The sequence below is a fragment of the Ranitomeya imitator genome, chromosome 4 (genome assembly GCF_032444005.1).
Source record: "Ranitomeya imitator isolate aRanImi1 chromosome 4, aRanImi1.pri, whole genome shotgun sequence".
Classification (NCBI taxonomy): domain Eukaryota; kingdom Metazoa; phylum Chordata; class Amphibia; order Anura; family Dendrobatidae; genus Ranitomeya; species Ranitomeya imitator.
Window position 1 is genome coordinate 569,266,023 of NC_091285.1, and position 16,818 is coordinate 569,282,840.

At 44.2% G+C, this 16,818-nt stretch overlaps 1 protein-coding gene across 2 annotated transcripts in view; it reads right to left on the reverse strand.

Moving 5' to 3' along the window:
• The window catches only part of ADAMTS17 (ADAM metallopeptidase with thrombospondin type 1 motif 17), a 434,783-nt gene that overhangs the window by 199,389 nt on the left and 218,576 nt on the right, over window positions 1-16,818 (reverse strand). For both annotated transcript variants that reach the window (XM_069766309.1, XM_069766308.1), the window contains exons 9-10: window positions 8,855-8,995; window positions 6,734-6,884 (exon numbers count right to left, since the gene is read on the reverse strand). In XM_069766309.1, the coding sequence (XP_069622410.1) occupies window positions 6,734-6,884; window positions 8,855-8,995 (292 nt within the window). The remainder of the gene's footprint in view (window positions 1-6,733; window positions 6,885-8,854; window positions 8,996-16,818) is intronic.

Sequence of the window (16,818 nt, forward strand, 5' to 3'; positions counted from 1 at the left end):
CAATGTCAACCCTTGTCTGAAAATATGAAACTTGCATTGATACAATGATATTAGAGACTGGAGTTGGCTGCAATGGATGGAAAGAACAGTTTGCGTCATCAGAATGAAAACATCCAAAAAATAACCCCAGCGACATCACTGGTGTGGAGTGAAAATTACCAGCACTCTGGATTGTTTCCAGGATTGGACTCTCCCAGCAGAGTACCTAAGGAATCCCTTGTGGACATCCAGACACAAAAAAGGGCCCTTAACACAAATGGCACGTAAAGGGAATCTGTCAGCAGGTTTTTGCCATATAATCTAAGAGCAGCATAATAAAGGACAAGAAACCTGATTCCAGGGATGCGTCACTGGATGCTTGATGTAGTTTTGAAAGATTCCTTGCATTTCGGATGTAGTTGTACTAGAGATAAGACTTTTGGGCCGTGTATAACCCTGCTCCCACCCCTGACTGGCAGCTTCCTGTGTACACCCCCTCCCACCCCCCTGACTGGCAGCTTCCTGTGTATAACCCTGCCCTCACCCCTGACTGGCAGCTTCCTGTGTATACCCCCTCCAACACCCCTGACTGGCAGCTTCCTGTGTATAACCCTGCCCTCACCCCTGACTGGCAGCTTCCTGTGTATACCCCCTCCCACCCCCCTGACTGGCAGCTTCCTGTGTATAACCCTGCCCTCACCCCTGACTGGCAGCTTCCTGTGTATACCCCCTCCAACACCCCTGACTGGCAGCTTCCTGTGTATAACCCTGCCCCCACCCCTGACTGGCAGCTTCCTGTGCATAACCCTGCCCCCACCCGTCTGGCTGCTCCTGTGTATAACCCCTCCCAAAACCCTGACAGGCAGCTTCCTGTGTATAACCCCTCCCACACCCCTGACTGGCAGTTCCTGTGTATAACCCCACCCACACCCCTGACTGGCAGTTTCCTGCTTATAACCCTGCCCCCACCCCTGACTGGCAGCTCCTGTGTATAACCCCTCCCACACCCCTGACTGGCAGCTCCTGTGTATAACCCCGCCCACACCCCTGACTGACAGCTTCCTGTGTATAACCCGGCCCACACCCCTGACTGGCAGCTTCCTGTGCATAACCCCCACCTCCACTCTTGACTGGCAGCTTCCTGTGTATAACCCTGCCCCATCCCTGACTGGCAGCTTCCTGTGCATAACCCCCACCTCCACTCTTGACTGGCAGCTTCCTGTGTATAACCCTGCCCCATCCCTGACTGGCAGCTTCCTGTGCATAACCCTGCCCCCACCCCTGACTGGCTGCTCCTGTGTATAACCCCTCCCAAAACCCTGACAGGCAGCTTCCTGTGTATAACCCCTCCCACACCCCTGACTGGCAGATCCTATGTATAACCCCACCCACACCCCTGACTGGCAGTTTCCTGCTTATAACCCTGCCCCCACCGATGACTGGCTGCTCTTGTGGATAACCCCTCCCACACCCCTGACTGGGAGCTCCTGTGTATAACCCTGCCCACACCCCTGACTGGCAGCTCCTGTGTATAACCCCTCCCACACCCCTGACTGGCAGCTCCTGTGTATAACCCTGCCCCCACCCCTGACTGGCAGCTTCCTGTGCGTAACCCCCACCTCCACTCCTGACTGGCAGCTTCCTGTGTATAACCTGGCCCACACCCCTGACTGGCAGCTTCCTGTTCGTAACCCCCGTCCCCACCCCTGACTGGCTGCTCCTGTGTATAACCCCTCCCAAAACCCTGACTGGCAGTTCCTGTGTATAACCCCTCCCACACCCCTGACTGGCAGTTCCTGTGTATAACCCCACCCACACCCCTGACTGGCAGTTCTTGTGCATAACCCCACCCACACCCATGACTGGCAGCTTCCTGCTTATAACCCTGCCCCCACCCCTGACTGGCTGCTCCTGTGTATAACCCCTCCAACACCCCTGACTGGCAGGTCCTGTGTATAACCCCGCTCACACCCCTGACTGACAGCTTCCTGTGTATAACCCGGCCCAAACGACTGACTGGCAGTTCCTAGTGTATAACCCCTGCCCACACCCCTGACTGGCAGTTCCTGTGTGTAACCCAGCCCACACCCGACTGGCAGCTTCCTGTGTATAACCCCTGCCACACCCATGACTGTCAGTTCCTGTGTATAATCCGGCCCACACCCCTGACTGGCAGTTCCTGTGTATAACCCCTTCCAAAACCCTGACTGGCAGTTCCTGTGTATAACTCCACCCACACCCGACTGGCAGCTTCCTATGTACAACCCCCGCTCACATCCCTAACTGGCAGTTTCCTGTGTAAAACTCAGCCCTCACCCCTGCCTGGCAGCTTGCTGTGTATAACCCTGCCCACACACCTGACTGGCAGCTCCTGTGTATAACTCTGGCCACAGTCCTGACTAACAGCTTCCTGTGTATAACCCGGCCCACACCTCTGACTGGCAGTTCCTGTGTATATCCCGGCCCACACCCTTGACTGACAGCTTCCTGTGTGTAACTTGGCCCACACCCCTAACTGGCAGTTCCTGTGTATAACCCGGCACACACCCTTGACTGACAGCTTCCTGTGTATAACTCGGCACACACCCTTGACTGACCGCTTCCTGTGTATAAATCGGCCCACACCCCTAACTGGCAGTTCCTGTGTATAACTCCTGCCCACATCCCTGACTGGCAGTTCCTGTGTATAACCTGGCCCACATCCTTGACTGGCAGTTCCTGTCCGCTTTGACTCGGCGGCTTTTAAACTATGCTTTTCTCTGAAATGCCATAGCGTTCCAGAGTTAAACATATGTGGCTGCAATCATGCCGTCAGTGTCTGATACTGGTGGATCAGGCAGCATGTATTAGCCGTCAGGTTCCCTTGAATCTTCCAGTAGAAGACCATCTCATTTGGAGCCAATCACTTGCTAGTAGGTTCTAATACTATCAGAATGATTCACAAAGAACCTTAAACCTTATTGCTGATATGATTTGTGCAATAATAATAAAAATGATAATCAAAACATTTAAAATGGATTTGCTCAATATCAGTATGGATGGATATTCTTCTCAGATGTGGCACATGAGGTGTATTCATACTACTGAATAATATGGCAAATGCTCAAATCACTTTCCACAACAGATTTACTGAAGTGCCGAAAGACTCTGTCCTTACTGAGACATTCATGGCACATCAACAGACAGGATATATCATAAATGGCCAATAAGCGTCCTGTCAAGAATGAAGGTAGCCATGCACACTCATTTCTCTTCATTTACTAATCTGAAAGTTGCCCCTCACTGTTATGATCTGGTGGCCTAGGAGCAGCATGAGACGGACTCTGGAGAAGGTGGTCCCTGTACTGACCGCAAACCCTGAACCTAGCAGCGCAACTAGAAGTAGCCGTGGGGGGTACCTAACACTCCCTAGACCCCTCGGCACAGCCTAAGATCTAACTACCCCTATAGACAGAAACAGGAAACCTATCTTGCCTCAGAGAAAATCCCCAAAGGATAGATAGCCCCCCACAAATATTGACTGTGAGAGGAGAGGGAAATAACATACGCAGATATGAAATCAGATTTTAGCATAGCAGGCCATACTAGCTAAAAAGAAAGAATAGAACAGAGTACTATGCGGTCAGTATAAAAACACTAGAAAATATCCACCGCAGAAAATACGGATCACCACATCTGACTAAAGACATGGGGGGTATATCTGCATCTCCAGAGAAATAGCTAGGCTGCAAAAAATCCTTCACAGACTAAGCTGGACAAGACAAAAACATGAAAAAGCACAGAACTATAAGGTCCACTGCAGGTGGACAACAAAAACAAAGCCAGGACTTATCTTTGTAGAAAAGCACAGCAAACTAGAGAGACCAGCAGGGAAGTGAACCCTTCCAGAACAATGGACAACTGGCACTGACTAAAGGATCCTGCAAAGCTATATACCCCAGTCAGTTTTGCAATTAGTAGATACACCTGTCCACTCCTGCAGTCCAGGCACAACTGCATTACCCTCTACAACCACCGGAGGGAGCCCAAAAGCTGAATTCACAACACCTCATGTCCACTTGGCAATATTCGGAGCTCCCTTAGAAATAAATTGAGAGAGTTCCACATGCAGGGCCACCTCTCTGCCGATGACAGCTTGGCCACTTATAGCATATCCGGTCAATGTGCAATAAATGTCCCACATGGGACAACTACATTAATTAGGTTGTCTGACTCCGAAATGCAATTTTTTTAAGCTACTCTGTGCTGTATTGTGATATGCAACATTACAACATAACATTTAACAACTTGTTTGCCCGTGGCTCTACCAAACTTGACAGCTCCGGCTGCTTTATTATCTAACCTCACAGCCAGTACTGGCACCGCCCGGCCTCAGTATCCAGCACCGCCCTCTGCACACTCATTGGCTGCCAATATCTGCCCCTGCGCTGACCTCGATCAGCATTCCAGTACTGTAAATAAGAGCAGAGACCCTGTGTCCTCTTTTATGGAAAGCAGCACAATCACTGCACTCCACATCACATCCACAGTGGTGATAGAGCTCCACATGTCTCCACATTACCCCTGACATAAGAGTACTGTGAGGTGAAGAGTCTATAGTGATGCGTATCTACATATATACTGTATCACCGGCATCTCTGCACGCTGCCCCTCTTCCCCGGGAGGGACGCAGACTTACTCAGCTTCGCAGCTCCAGTCCAGCTCTCCCTCCTCCTTCCTTTTCTGCTGCTGCACGGGGTACACGCGCAAGAAATACAGATCGCTGGGCACCGTGCCTAGGGTGCATGCGCACTCCCAACTTCTTAAAGGGGTCACGTGAGCCATCCTAAAGTGTCCCTAGCCAATGCCTGGGAGACACTTTTTATTTAAGGCACCTCCATCTGCATGAGGTGCCTGTGTAATTTTTTTAGTCTGTTCCCAAACACGCTTGCTAGTTCTTAGTCTGCTAGTACCCGCTAGTGTTTGTCTATCCCTAACCTCCTTGTCAGTACTTGCCTTGTCAGTCTGTCTTACAGCTGGACCCGCCACAACCTGCCATGCCAGTCTGTATAGCAGCAGGACCCGCCTGCACCTGCCATGCCAGTCTGTATATCAGCTAGATCCGCCATCACCTGCCGTGCCAGTCTGTATATCAGCTAGATTCGCCATCACCTGCCATGCCAGTCTGTATATCATCCGGACTCGCCTGCACTTGCTGTGCCAATCTGTATATCAGCCAGACCCACCTGCACCTGCCGTGCCAATCTGTATATCAGTCGGACTCGTTTACACCAGCCGTGCCAGTCTGTATATCCGCCGGATCTGCCTGCACCTGTTGTGCCAGTCTTTATATGAGCAGCACAAGTCCGCTCCTGGTAGTGCCTACCTGCTCCCTTGGGGGTCAACTGCCATGCGTACATGGTCTGTCCTGGAGAAGCACCTGATGTTCATGGGGAGCCAAGCCTAACTTCACCGTCAAGGGCTCAAGTGAAAAGTCAGATGCTCACCTAGTCACGCCCCTTCATGCTGTCCTCGGACAACAGCATAGTGTTTCCACCACATCCATTACATATGCCATAGTGATGTGTATTTACATATAGGAGGGATTTATAGATGGATGAGGGATGGATGGATGGATAAAGGGAGGGAGGGAGAGATGGAGGGATGCATGGATGGACATTGCACATTATACTTGTCTATGTAGAAGCCTTTTCCTTTCTGGTTCATCCAATAAGCTGAATCATTCTCCAGCTGCCATGCACTGTGTGCAACACAGGAGTCTGGAGCAGGAGGGGGAAGGTCTAGCATAGACTGGGGGCTGTTATGACCAGTCTCTGGCAGACAGTAAAACTAGTCGATGAGTGAGCCTGCTCCTCCAGAATCAGGAGAGAGCTGCTCATCAGACTCAGGGCTGAGTCAGACTGCCATATAACTCGTGCGAGGATGGCATCGCACTGTGGCCTGGCACCTCTCCTGACCTGAGCCAGACAGTAAGATGTATTTCTATGCAGCTGTCAAGCTAAGGTCAGGAGAGCCAACAGCCAGTATGGGGTTTACGATGCGACTTTCGCACAAGAAATACGGCAGTCTGTCTCTGCCCTAAGTGTGATATCTAGGACACCATGCAGAATGCTGACAGGGAGTATATTACAAACGGTCAGCATTCTGAATTCTAGGTACTCATACAAATTATACAGAAAGCCCAGATAACCTCTTTATGTTTAGGAAAGTACTGCTTTTTGATCTTTACAATGATTATGAAGAAGACTGTGAATGTTGTGGAGGTAGCTTGTAACATTGGATTCTTTAGACTAGTCTCTTGCAGAACCTTACCGTGTGGAAAGAGGCAAAATTGCTGAGATTAGGAAAGTACAACGGAAAACAAGAAAGGATTACTAAGAAAAGAAGAGAAAGAGCAGTGTGGGAGCCATTATAACTGGAAAAGTCTGAACCACAATTCGAAATTATAATGGGGCACCCAGCTGCCATGTGCCACTTCGAATAGTCATAGCTTTTTATGCAGTTGAATACCACAAAATACCAGGGCCATATCGATGACTCATATCAGGTTTTTTATATTACAATTCCACTTCTTCCTAAATGTCAAGTTCAACACATTAATCCAACTCATAATAGTAGCAAAAGACAGCAAATATGGGAGCCAGCACATAAGACCAAAAAACAAGTGACATTGAAACGTCAATGTATAAAGGCACGTCACTACAACAACAGTTACTGACCAGAAGTTCCATGGCCCCTTCCTTTACTCTCTCACCTCCATGTTTTTGCAGAAGGTGGCGTTGCTGCCAAACAGGATCTGGCATTGCTCACTGGCGCTATAATGCATCCCGGGCAGCTTGTGGGGAAGCCTGACGGCATGATGACTGCGAGGGTCTGTCGCTAGCAGACATGAGCTCACTTTGGACCTGTAAGAAATGCAAATGACTGAGGTTCGGCACAATACAATGCGACCAGAATACAATGTGGAAACTACCAGTATTAAAGAATTGTATCCCTCACCTTACCCAGCAAAGCAAAGATCAGATACTCATGTCTTTATGTCAATATGTTAACAAAATGTTGACATACATTGATTAGCCATTAGCTTTTCATTCAGTCATTCTCCTTATTTCAAAGGCAAGTACCGTAGATATCAACTGTGTCTGGAAGAAAGACTGACTAGCCGATACAGGAGGCTGCTGAAAAGAAATCAAGAGATGCCATATATCGGAGTTGCATCTTAAATATTACTTCATATAGCAAAGTGTTTTGGGACTATACCGTCCCACCTCAGAAAACAACAATTCTTCAGCAACTTGGTGTTTTACAGCTACTGGCTATGTCCATCCAAGGCACTTGGTGAGGGATGAGACAGCAGCAACGTCTCAAAGATATGATTTCATACTGCTGCATCCACAACCACAATATTCTACCTTTCTGAATTGGATTTTTTCAATGATTATCACCTATGAACAACCATTTTTTTCCTTCTCAGCCTAATTTGAAATAAAGAATGGTCTTTGATAAAGGCAGAAATGGCCTGACTTTGACCTCTGCCTGAGAGATGATGGTAGGTTATTTACTTATTTATTGATGATTGCATTGTGGTCTCTCCTTGGGGCTGTGATGCGGTGCTGTGAACAGTGAGTAATTAATCAGCGCTGGCATCACTGTCTCCTCCTTCTGACAAATTGAAGATGAAGAGGAAGCTGGGGATCATCAGCAGCCCGGACGTCCTCTTCATGTTCAGTTTGTCCAAAGGTGGAGACAGTGACATCAGCAATGATTGATTAACGGCATCACATGTCATTCCACCGCATCACATCCAGACTTTAGGCATTCATTGCCTGCAAGGAGGCGAGTATAGGCTTTATTATTTTATTAAGGACAAACATTTAGTTTAGGAAGTGGTTGTCTTAGTAGTGGACAACCCCTGTAAAGGGAATCTGTCACCACATTCGACCTACCTATACTATTAATATGGACTTACAGGTTATACACTGCTGAGGAGACTGATGCCTGTGTGTGCCTCATATCAGATGCCTTGTTGTGGAAAAATCATCTTTTATCACTTTATATTAATGACCTCTTCCAGGCTCTGGGGAGGACCCTGCCTGGAAGATAACTCTGCCCACAGAGCTTGTTTTACATGAAGGGGAGTTACCAGTGTGATGTGTAATGGCCGCTCTCTGCTCTCCTGATCTCACTGCAGAGCTGTGTATGATTATACCGGACACATCTGCTCTGCAGATTCCTCTCAGCTTCAGCTTATACCGCACAGACAAACAGGGCTGCAATAAGGTTGCAGTACAGCAGACCTGAAAGAGCTGCAGAAAATGTGTTTGCAGGAAGACAAATTTCATTTTTCTTGTTCTGTGCTGGTTACTTGTCTCACACTGGTAACTCCCCCTTCATGTACAATAAGCTCTAGAGGCAGAGTTATCTTTCAGGGAACATCCTCCTCATAGGCTGGAAGAGGTCATTTACATATAGGAAAAATCTGGAAAATGACATCAGATCACAGATATCAAGATGTCATTTTATTCAGCTTCCTATGGGCTATATGCCCATATGGATTGCTTAGGAGGGTAGATACTACTGACAGCTCCCCTTTAAGTGCCATTGTTTTTTTATGTTTTTATATATGGTTTGATAAAGGATTGTGCTTTTTATATTTTATGGATCTCTGTTTTTTTGAGGGGTAAAAAAACATGACCCGAAAAAAAGGTTATTGTACATGGAGACACATATAGCATAGGCTTCTTGTGACAGATTATTTAAAAACCTTATTTTTTTCTTTAAAATCTGGTCATCTTGTGCCATACATAGCAGGATATGTCGGGCAAACAGCAAAGGTGAGAAAGGACATACGTGTAGAAGAGTATCCAATACTCACTTCAGGAAGTTCTCCAGCTCCTCGCGACTGCAGGTTGACCATGAGAGATCGCTTGGACTCCGACCTTTAATCCACTCTCCGGACATTATGTGTGAACGCCCAGCACAAGATGGGTGGTCATCATCATGACTCATACCCATGCTGCAGAATAAGAAAATACAATTATAAGTAATATGCATGTCTTACAACAGATGTTGCCTAGTATTACATGTCTGTTAAACGTCACAATGGGGCACATTTACTCTAAGGGGCAGTTGCTTTTCATATGACTAACTACAGTATATGCACTAAAAAGAAAAAAAAAAGTGAATGTGAAACGGATCATCCCATGAGAATTCACTTTTTACTTTAAAGAGCTGTCAATTAGCCAGGTTGTAAAAATATGATAGATGTGAGACCAATAAGTAAGAGGCCCTCAGTCCCTGTTTCCAGCCAGCATTAGGTCTGTGTGGATACTCCCCATAAATGTGCATAGCTCTGTCAAAATACTCTGTTTCGGACTTTGCCATTCACTACAGACTGACTCCTTGACGGAGAAAGGAGACTTTTAACCATTTTACCAACACTTTATATTAAGGGGTTGTCCAGTCTTAGGCTACAAGTCTGTAGTTTCTCTCTGCGCACTGTGCCAGGAGCGCCGGGCGCATGACCACAAGTATATGATTTGCATACATACAGTCACGTGCCACGTAGATCGGTGCAAACTCTCTCAACGCAAGTGTATTAAGTGAGGATGGACACAGTCCAGTCAGATTGTGGCTGAAAATATGCAAATCGCAAAATAGCGGTCACATGACCGCCTGCTCCAAGCAAGTCTACAGTCACATAGAGTAACTGCAGACTTGTAGCCTAAGTCCGGTCAACCCATTTCATTCTCCTACTTCATCCTATGGGCAGCATGGTTGCTCAGTGGTTAGCACTGTTTCTTTGCAGCGCTAGGGTCCTGGGTTCAATTCCTTCCATGTTTTGTGGGTTTCCTCTCATATTCCTAAGATATACTGATAGGGAATTAAGACTGAGCCCTAATGGGGTTAACGAGGGGAGGCAGTCTATAAAGCTGGAATTAAAAACGCTAAATAAGTGAGTAAAATAAAGATTATACTAACATAAGTGAAGTAATCTCATTTTTTATGTTAGGGGTCAAAATGTTATATTTGCTACCTAAGGCAGCCTATGAGGACCCCAACCAATTTGGTGGAACCCCCGTGAATGTGAAATGGGGTGATTGGAATATTAGTGTTACCCATAATCAAGCTGGAGATCGCATGCAGTAATAATTCAAAATCTGTGCCCTGTGTGTTCACTCATGTGTCCTTTATCTAATATGACATTTTGTTTAAAGATAAGAAAATACTGAGTGTGACAAATATGTGATAATAGGAGACATCTGGAAGTGGGCAAACACATTCTCACAGCAATGTTAATCCGACCTCACAGGTGGATTAGACGCTGGAATAACTTTCTAAATTCGCCAAGTCATAGCAATTTGTTCTATGCTGCAACTCCAGCCCATCATCTAGGCAGTCAGATACTCTTTTAGCTATACCACACTGAGATTGACTGTCGACAGGTTCATTTTCCAAATTCCCGAACTGGGTCACTAACTGGGCTCCTTGCTGTAGTTTTGATAGGATCATTGTTTTATCTCATAGTCCATTCAATAAAAAGCAAGTGTAACCCCGCCCACATCAATAATTGACAGCTCTATGCCTATACTGTGCATAGGCAGGAAGCAGTCAATCAATGATCGAGGGAAGGAATAATCAGAGCTCATATATATAAAGAGTTACATGAGAGAGGTTTATTGTTGAGAGGACTAGCAGAGTTGAAGCAGATAATTAGTGTTTTATCAAAACTACAGCAAGAGGCCCAGTAATAGACGCCGAATTAGAAGCAGGATTTCTGCTCTCAGATGGGCCATAAAAGTGTGGTGACAAATTCTCCTTAAATGTTTTTTTTTTTTTTGAAGGCAAGGAATATTATAAAACAATATAAAAGTCATACACATGGGCTGTAACCAACATCACTACAGAACAGATCACTTCTATATAACTTGCTGGGTCATATAACTGGCTGCATTGATTATGAGATTGGTCTAGTTTCAGTCCCCAGACCACTATCGCCACTCAAAGGATATCATCACTTCCGGGACCGGCAGAAAAATTAACACCTTGGGTGGAATTTGTCAGTATCCCACAAACCCAACTATACTCAGTCTAACTGTATACAAATTGTATAGTGCTCAATATTTCACGCCAGTTGAAATGAAAAATGCTAAAATCATTATATACAACTAACAACAAATCTGTACAGAGATAAATTCTTTCTGATCTGGCCAGAGATCTTTTATTGCATGATGGGGGTATATTGGACCATGGAAAGTTCAGGCTCCCAGTATCTGAGTACAGCTCCGTCACATACAACTGATCTGACAGGCGCTTCTCTTTTACTTTCATTTCTCCTTCCTCACCAGATTGTGAGGAAACCCCCTCCCTCCAGGTAGTCTCCTGTCTCTTGAAGGTCTGTGAAACCTGATATCACAGTTGGATTTCAGAGCTTCAGGGGAGAGGATATAGCTGCACAGATCTCTCAGGCTCATTGTATGTGAATACGTCACATTCAGTAAGGTTGGTATTTTATGTTTTTATTCATCACAATAGTTTATTTAGCTTGTTTTATGAATGTATAGCACAAAATGTGAGGATATTTCATAGAAATAAGGGAGATTTTATAAAAGAAAGTGTGCTGCTCAGGCATATACAGTAGTTCCCTAACATATTCCTTCTCTTGCTTCAGATTATCTGCTGAAATGGAGAGGAAAATGTACAATTTATCCAAACAACTTGATGTTGAGGAAGTAACAAACATGCTGTTAGATGATAGAGACCTCACACTGAATGAGGATTTAGGAGAGGAAAGTGAGATTGATTCTCATGATGAGGTGGAAGAATGTGTCCTGGATTCTGAAACAGAGCAAGATGGTGACAGTGGTGAGGATGAAGAAGTTGGATCATATTATATTAGAAAAGATAAAAATACTAAATGGAACAAGAAGCCATTCCAGAAAAAACGTAAGGAACCTTTAAACATTATTACTCACCTTCCTGCAGTAATAGGAACTGCACATAATGCAAAAACTGCAGTTGAATGCTGGAACAGTATATTTACAGATGACATTCTGGACTCTATTGTCACATATACCAACCAATATATAGACATTATAAAGGACAAGTACATCTGCAACAGAACCATCAAGCCCACAGATGAAATAGAACTGTGTGCTTTTTTTGGATTACTGTACCTTGCAGGAGCTTATAGGGCAAATAGACAAAGTTTGGAGGAACTTTGGGGTAAAGATGGGGATGGAGTTGAAAAATTTAGCCTTGTTATGTCCATAAACAGATTCAAGATTCTAATTCGTTGCCTTCGGTTTGACGACAGAACTACCCGAACCGAACGCAAAACACATGACCGACTTGCTCCAATTCGTGATATATTTCAAAGATTTGTTGTAAACTGTAAACAAAGTTATTACCCTGGAAAGAATCTCACTATTGACGAAATGCTCCCTGGTTTTCGTGGTAGATGTGCCGTTCGTCAATATATTCCATCAAAGCCAAACAAATATGGAATAAAAATTTATGCCCTTGTTGATGCCAGTAAGACCTACACTTACAACCTGGAAGTTTATGCAGGAAAACAACCAGAAGGTCCTTACTGTGTGAGCAACAAACCCATTGATGTTGTAAAAAGACTGGCTGAACCCTTATTTGGATCGGGTCGCAATATTACAGCTGACAATTGGTTTACAAGTTGTGAGCTGATTGATTATCTGAAAATTCAGAAGCTGTCATATGTGGGAACTGTAAGAAAAAACAAAAGGGAATTGCCGCCACAGTTTGTAAGTGTGAAAGAGAGACAACAGTACAGCAGTATGTTTGCATTCCATAATGGAAAGGCTTTAGTTTCCTATGTACCACATGCCAAAAAAATCGTACTTCTTCTATCAACACTTCATGATGATGCTGCCATCGATCCTGGGACTGAGGCAGAATAAAAACCTGAGATAATTACATTTTACAATGCCACCAAAGAGGGTGTGGATACAGCAGATCAGATGTGCTCCACTTTCAACGTCAGCAGAAACATCAAACGCTGGCCAATGGTCATATTGTTTGCTATGTTGAATTTGGGTGGTATAAATTCACAAGTAATTTATCTTGAAAACAAGCTTGAACCACTCCGTAGACGATTGTATCTGAAAAAATTGGCCCATGAACTAGTACTTGGAGAGCTACGCAGGAGAAGCGTGAAAACAATCGGTATCCCCTCTCGCCTTCAAGTTCAGCTCAAAAGGTTCCGCCCAGAAGATGATGGTGAAAAGTCGCCATCTGCACCACCTCACAAAAGAAGGAGATGCACCACCTGTCAAACGGAAAGCGGAACCAGAAGGCTTTCAAATTATGAATGTCTCAAATGTCATAAAGCAATTTGCCTGACACATGCAAAAATGGGGTGTAATTCTTGCTATTTGCTCTGCAAGTGTGACTTTTCTGGGGAAACCTCAGCATCTACTTCTGATTGAATATGTTTTTAATAGTACTTAAGGTACCTTAAAATTAAGTTTGTGTTCAAAAATTTTCTTTGTACATTTTTTTGAGAGAGTCGAACTGGGGACTATTTGGCGGGAGTTTTGAAAAGTTTGTATTTCATAGTTATTAGTTTTATGTTAAGTAAATGTTTTTTTTTTTTGCAACTGATTATGTGTAGTCTCTTTTATTACATCCCTATGAAGGTCACTGATCACTTTTAGAGCACTGAAATTGCAAACATTAGATATTATAGGTATTTTTCCAGCAGGCGCCTGACAGGCACATTGTATGTGAACTCGTTAGTCCGAATATTGTATGTGACGGAGGGTTAAACACTTCAAGTTTTGTTAATGAAGACTTCAAGAGGAACATACAGACATTTGGTTATCCCAAAAATATTCTCTCCCTCCTATATTAGGGGGGAATTAGGGATGATTAGTGAACTATTTATTATTCATGGTTCCTCGGTTTCACTTCATTGTCCAGTCACCAAACCACATCACACATTTCCCTAAAACATTGCTAAATGGATTCAGGAATCTGAGCTTAGTACTGAAAGTACAAAAATAAAGCTGAGATAAAGACCAATGGGTTCACATGTTGGGGTCATATTTGGTCTAAGTGTGCATCCATTGTCTGCAGATGAGATTTTCTTGCATCTCTCGCTTTTAATTTTAGAACTTTTTTACATGTATTGTATGTCACCTTATTCTGTTTCTTTTTGTAAACACTGTACTAGAATTAGAACCTAACCCCTTAGTGACCGAGCCAATTTTGACCTTAATGGCCAAGCCAATTTTTACAATTCTGGCCACTGTCATTTTATGAGGTGATAGCTCTGGAACGCTTCAATGGATCCTGGTGATTCCAAGATTGTTTTTTTCGGGACATATTGTACTTCATGTTAGTGATAAAAAAAAATGTTCAATATGACTTTTATTTATTTATGAAAAAAATGGAAATTAGGCAAAAAATTTGAAAATTTTGCAATTTTCTAACTTTTAAATTTTTGTGCCCTTAAATCAGAGAGAAATATCACACAAAGCAGTTAATAAATAACATTTCCCACATGTCAACTTTACATCAGCACAATTTTGGAAACATTTTTTTGTTAGGACTTTATAAAGGTTAAAAGTTGACCAGCAATTTCTAACCTTTCCAACAAAGTTTATAAAACCATTTTTTTTTAGGGACCACCTCACGTTTGAAGTGAATTAGGGGGGTCAATATAACAGAAAATACCCAAAAGGTACTCAAAACCACATTAAAGAAGCCACTGGTTGGGTGCATGGCAGGGCTGAGAAGGGAGGGAGCACCTTTTAACTTTTTGAAAGCAAAATTGGCTGGAATCAATGGCCAGCGCCATGCCGCCTTTGGAGACCCCTTGATGGACGTAAACATTGGAAACCCTCAATTTTAACTCCAACACTAACACAGCCTTAACCGCAGCTCTAACCTCAACACACTCATAACCCTAATCCCAACCCTAACCACAACCCTAACCCCAACACCACAACCGTAACCCCAACACAACCCTAACCCCAACCCTAAGCCTAGCCCCAACTCTAACCCTAGCCCCAACCCTATTCCTAGCTTGAATCCCAACCCTAGCCTCAAGCCTAACCCTAGCCCCAACCCTTAACCTAGCTCTAACCCAACCCTAACCCTAGCCCCAACCCTGGCCCTAATGGAAAAATGGAAACAAAAATAATTTTTTTTTATTTCAATATTTTTTCCTAAGGGGGTGACAAAGGGGGGTTTCATTTACTTTTTTTTTTTATTTTGATCACTGTGATAGAACACAGTGATCAAAATGAACCAATAGGAAAAATTTCCAATTGTTGCCGGGTGCTGGAAGATGACGTGAAGGGCCAGGGGGACGGAGCTAGAGGGTCCATTGATGGCCGAGGTACCAGGGGGTCTCCAGGGACCCCATTTCTCTCTCCTCTGATGTGCTAGATCATATCAGAGGAGAGAGAAATGAATGGGAAATCAGACTTTTTTTTTGCGATCTCCGTTATTTGGTGTATAATGGCAATCACAAGACTGGGGATGGTAAAAACCAACCTGAATCATGTTCTCCGGGGTCTCAGCTACCTCCGTTAGCCGAGACCCCGGAGATTTTCTGACTCTGGAGAGCGATATACCTTTATTTCTCAGCGCAGTTAAAAAGAGGTGCTGAGGAATAAGTACCCTTAACTGCCGCCATTAAAAGGCGGATCGGTGGTCATTAGCCCAGATGGGATACACCCTCGTGTACTGCAGGAATTAAGTACAGTCATTGACAGACCATTATTTTTAATCTTTATAGAGTCCATAATAACAGGGTCTGTACCACAGGACTGGCGTACAGCAAATGTGGTGCCAATATTAAAAAAGAGACAAAAACTGAACTCGGAAATTATAGGCCAGAAAGCTTAACCTGTACTGTGGGTAAAGGGGCCAGTACAAAGACCTTTCTGATGATCTTTTTAATCATAGACCTGAGACAGAGACAAGGGGCATCCTTTACGCCTGGAGGAAAGAAGGCTTAGGCATAATAACAGACGCGGGTTCTTTACTGTAAGAGCAGTGAGACTATGGAACTCTCTGCCGTATGATGTTGTAATGAGTGATTCATTACTTAAATTTAAGAGGGGACTGGATGCCTTTCTTGAAAAGTATAATGTTACAGGTTATATATATTAGATTCCTTGTTAGGGTGTTGATCCAGGGAATTAGTCTGATTGCCGTATGTAGAGACGAGAAGTAATTTTTTTCCCCAATGTGGAGCTTACTCTTTGCCACATGGTTTTTTTTTTTTTGCCTTCCTCTGGATCAACATGTTAGGGCATGTTAGGTTAGGCTATGGGTTGAACTAGATGGACTTAAAGTCTTCCTTCAACCTTAATAACTATGTTACTATGTTAAGGGGTTAAACAAACTTGAATGTTGCATTGTCTCAAATAATCCATAGCGTCTTATAGAGAGTGTTTAACCTTATAAAGGGAATCTGTCTGCAGATATTTTCCATGTAATCTGAAAGCACCAAAATGTAGGAGCAGAGACCCTGATTCCAGTAATGTGTCACTTTCTAGGTTGTGCTTTGCAGCTTCAATAAAAATCAGTGTTTTATAGACAGGAAATTAATCACTGCAGGACTACTGTCCCTGTGCCTCATAGTCCAACCACAACCCCTTCAGTGATTAGTAGCTCTCTGTCACTATACAAAGTACACAGTTGTTGAGCGGTGTATAAAAGATTGCAGGGCTAGAACTGACAGACCCTATCTACTATATAATTGTCTAAGGGTCACTTCCCGTCTGTCTGACGCGGATATTCATTGGTTGCGGCCTCTGTCTATCATGGAAATCCAAGTCGCTGATTGGTCAT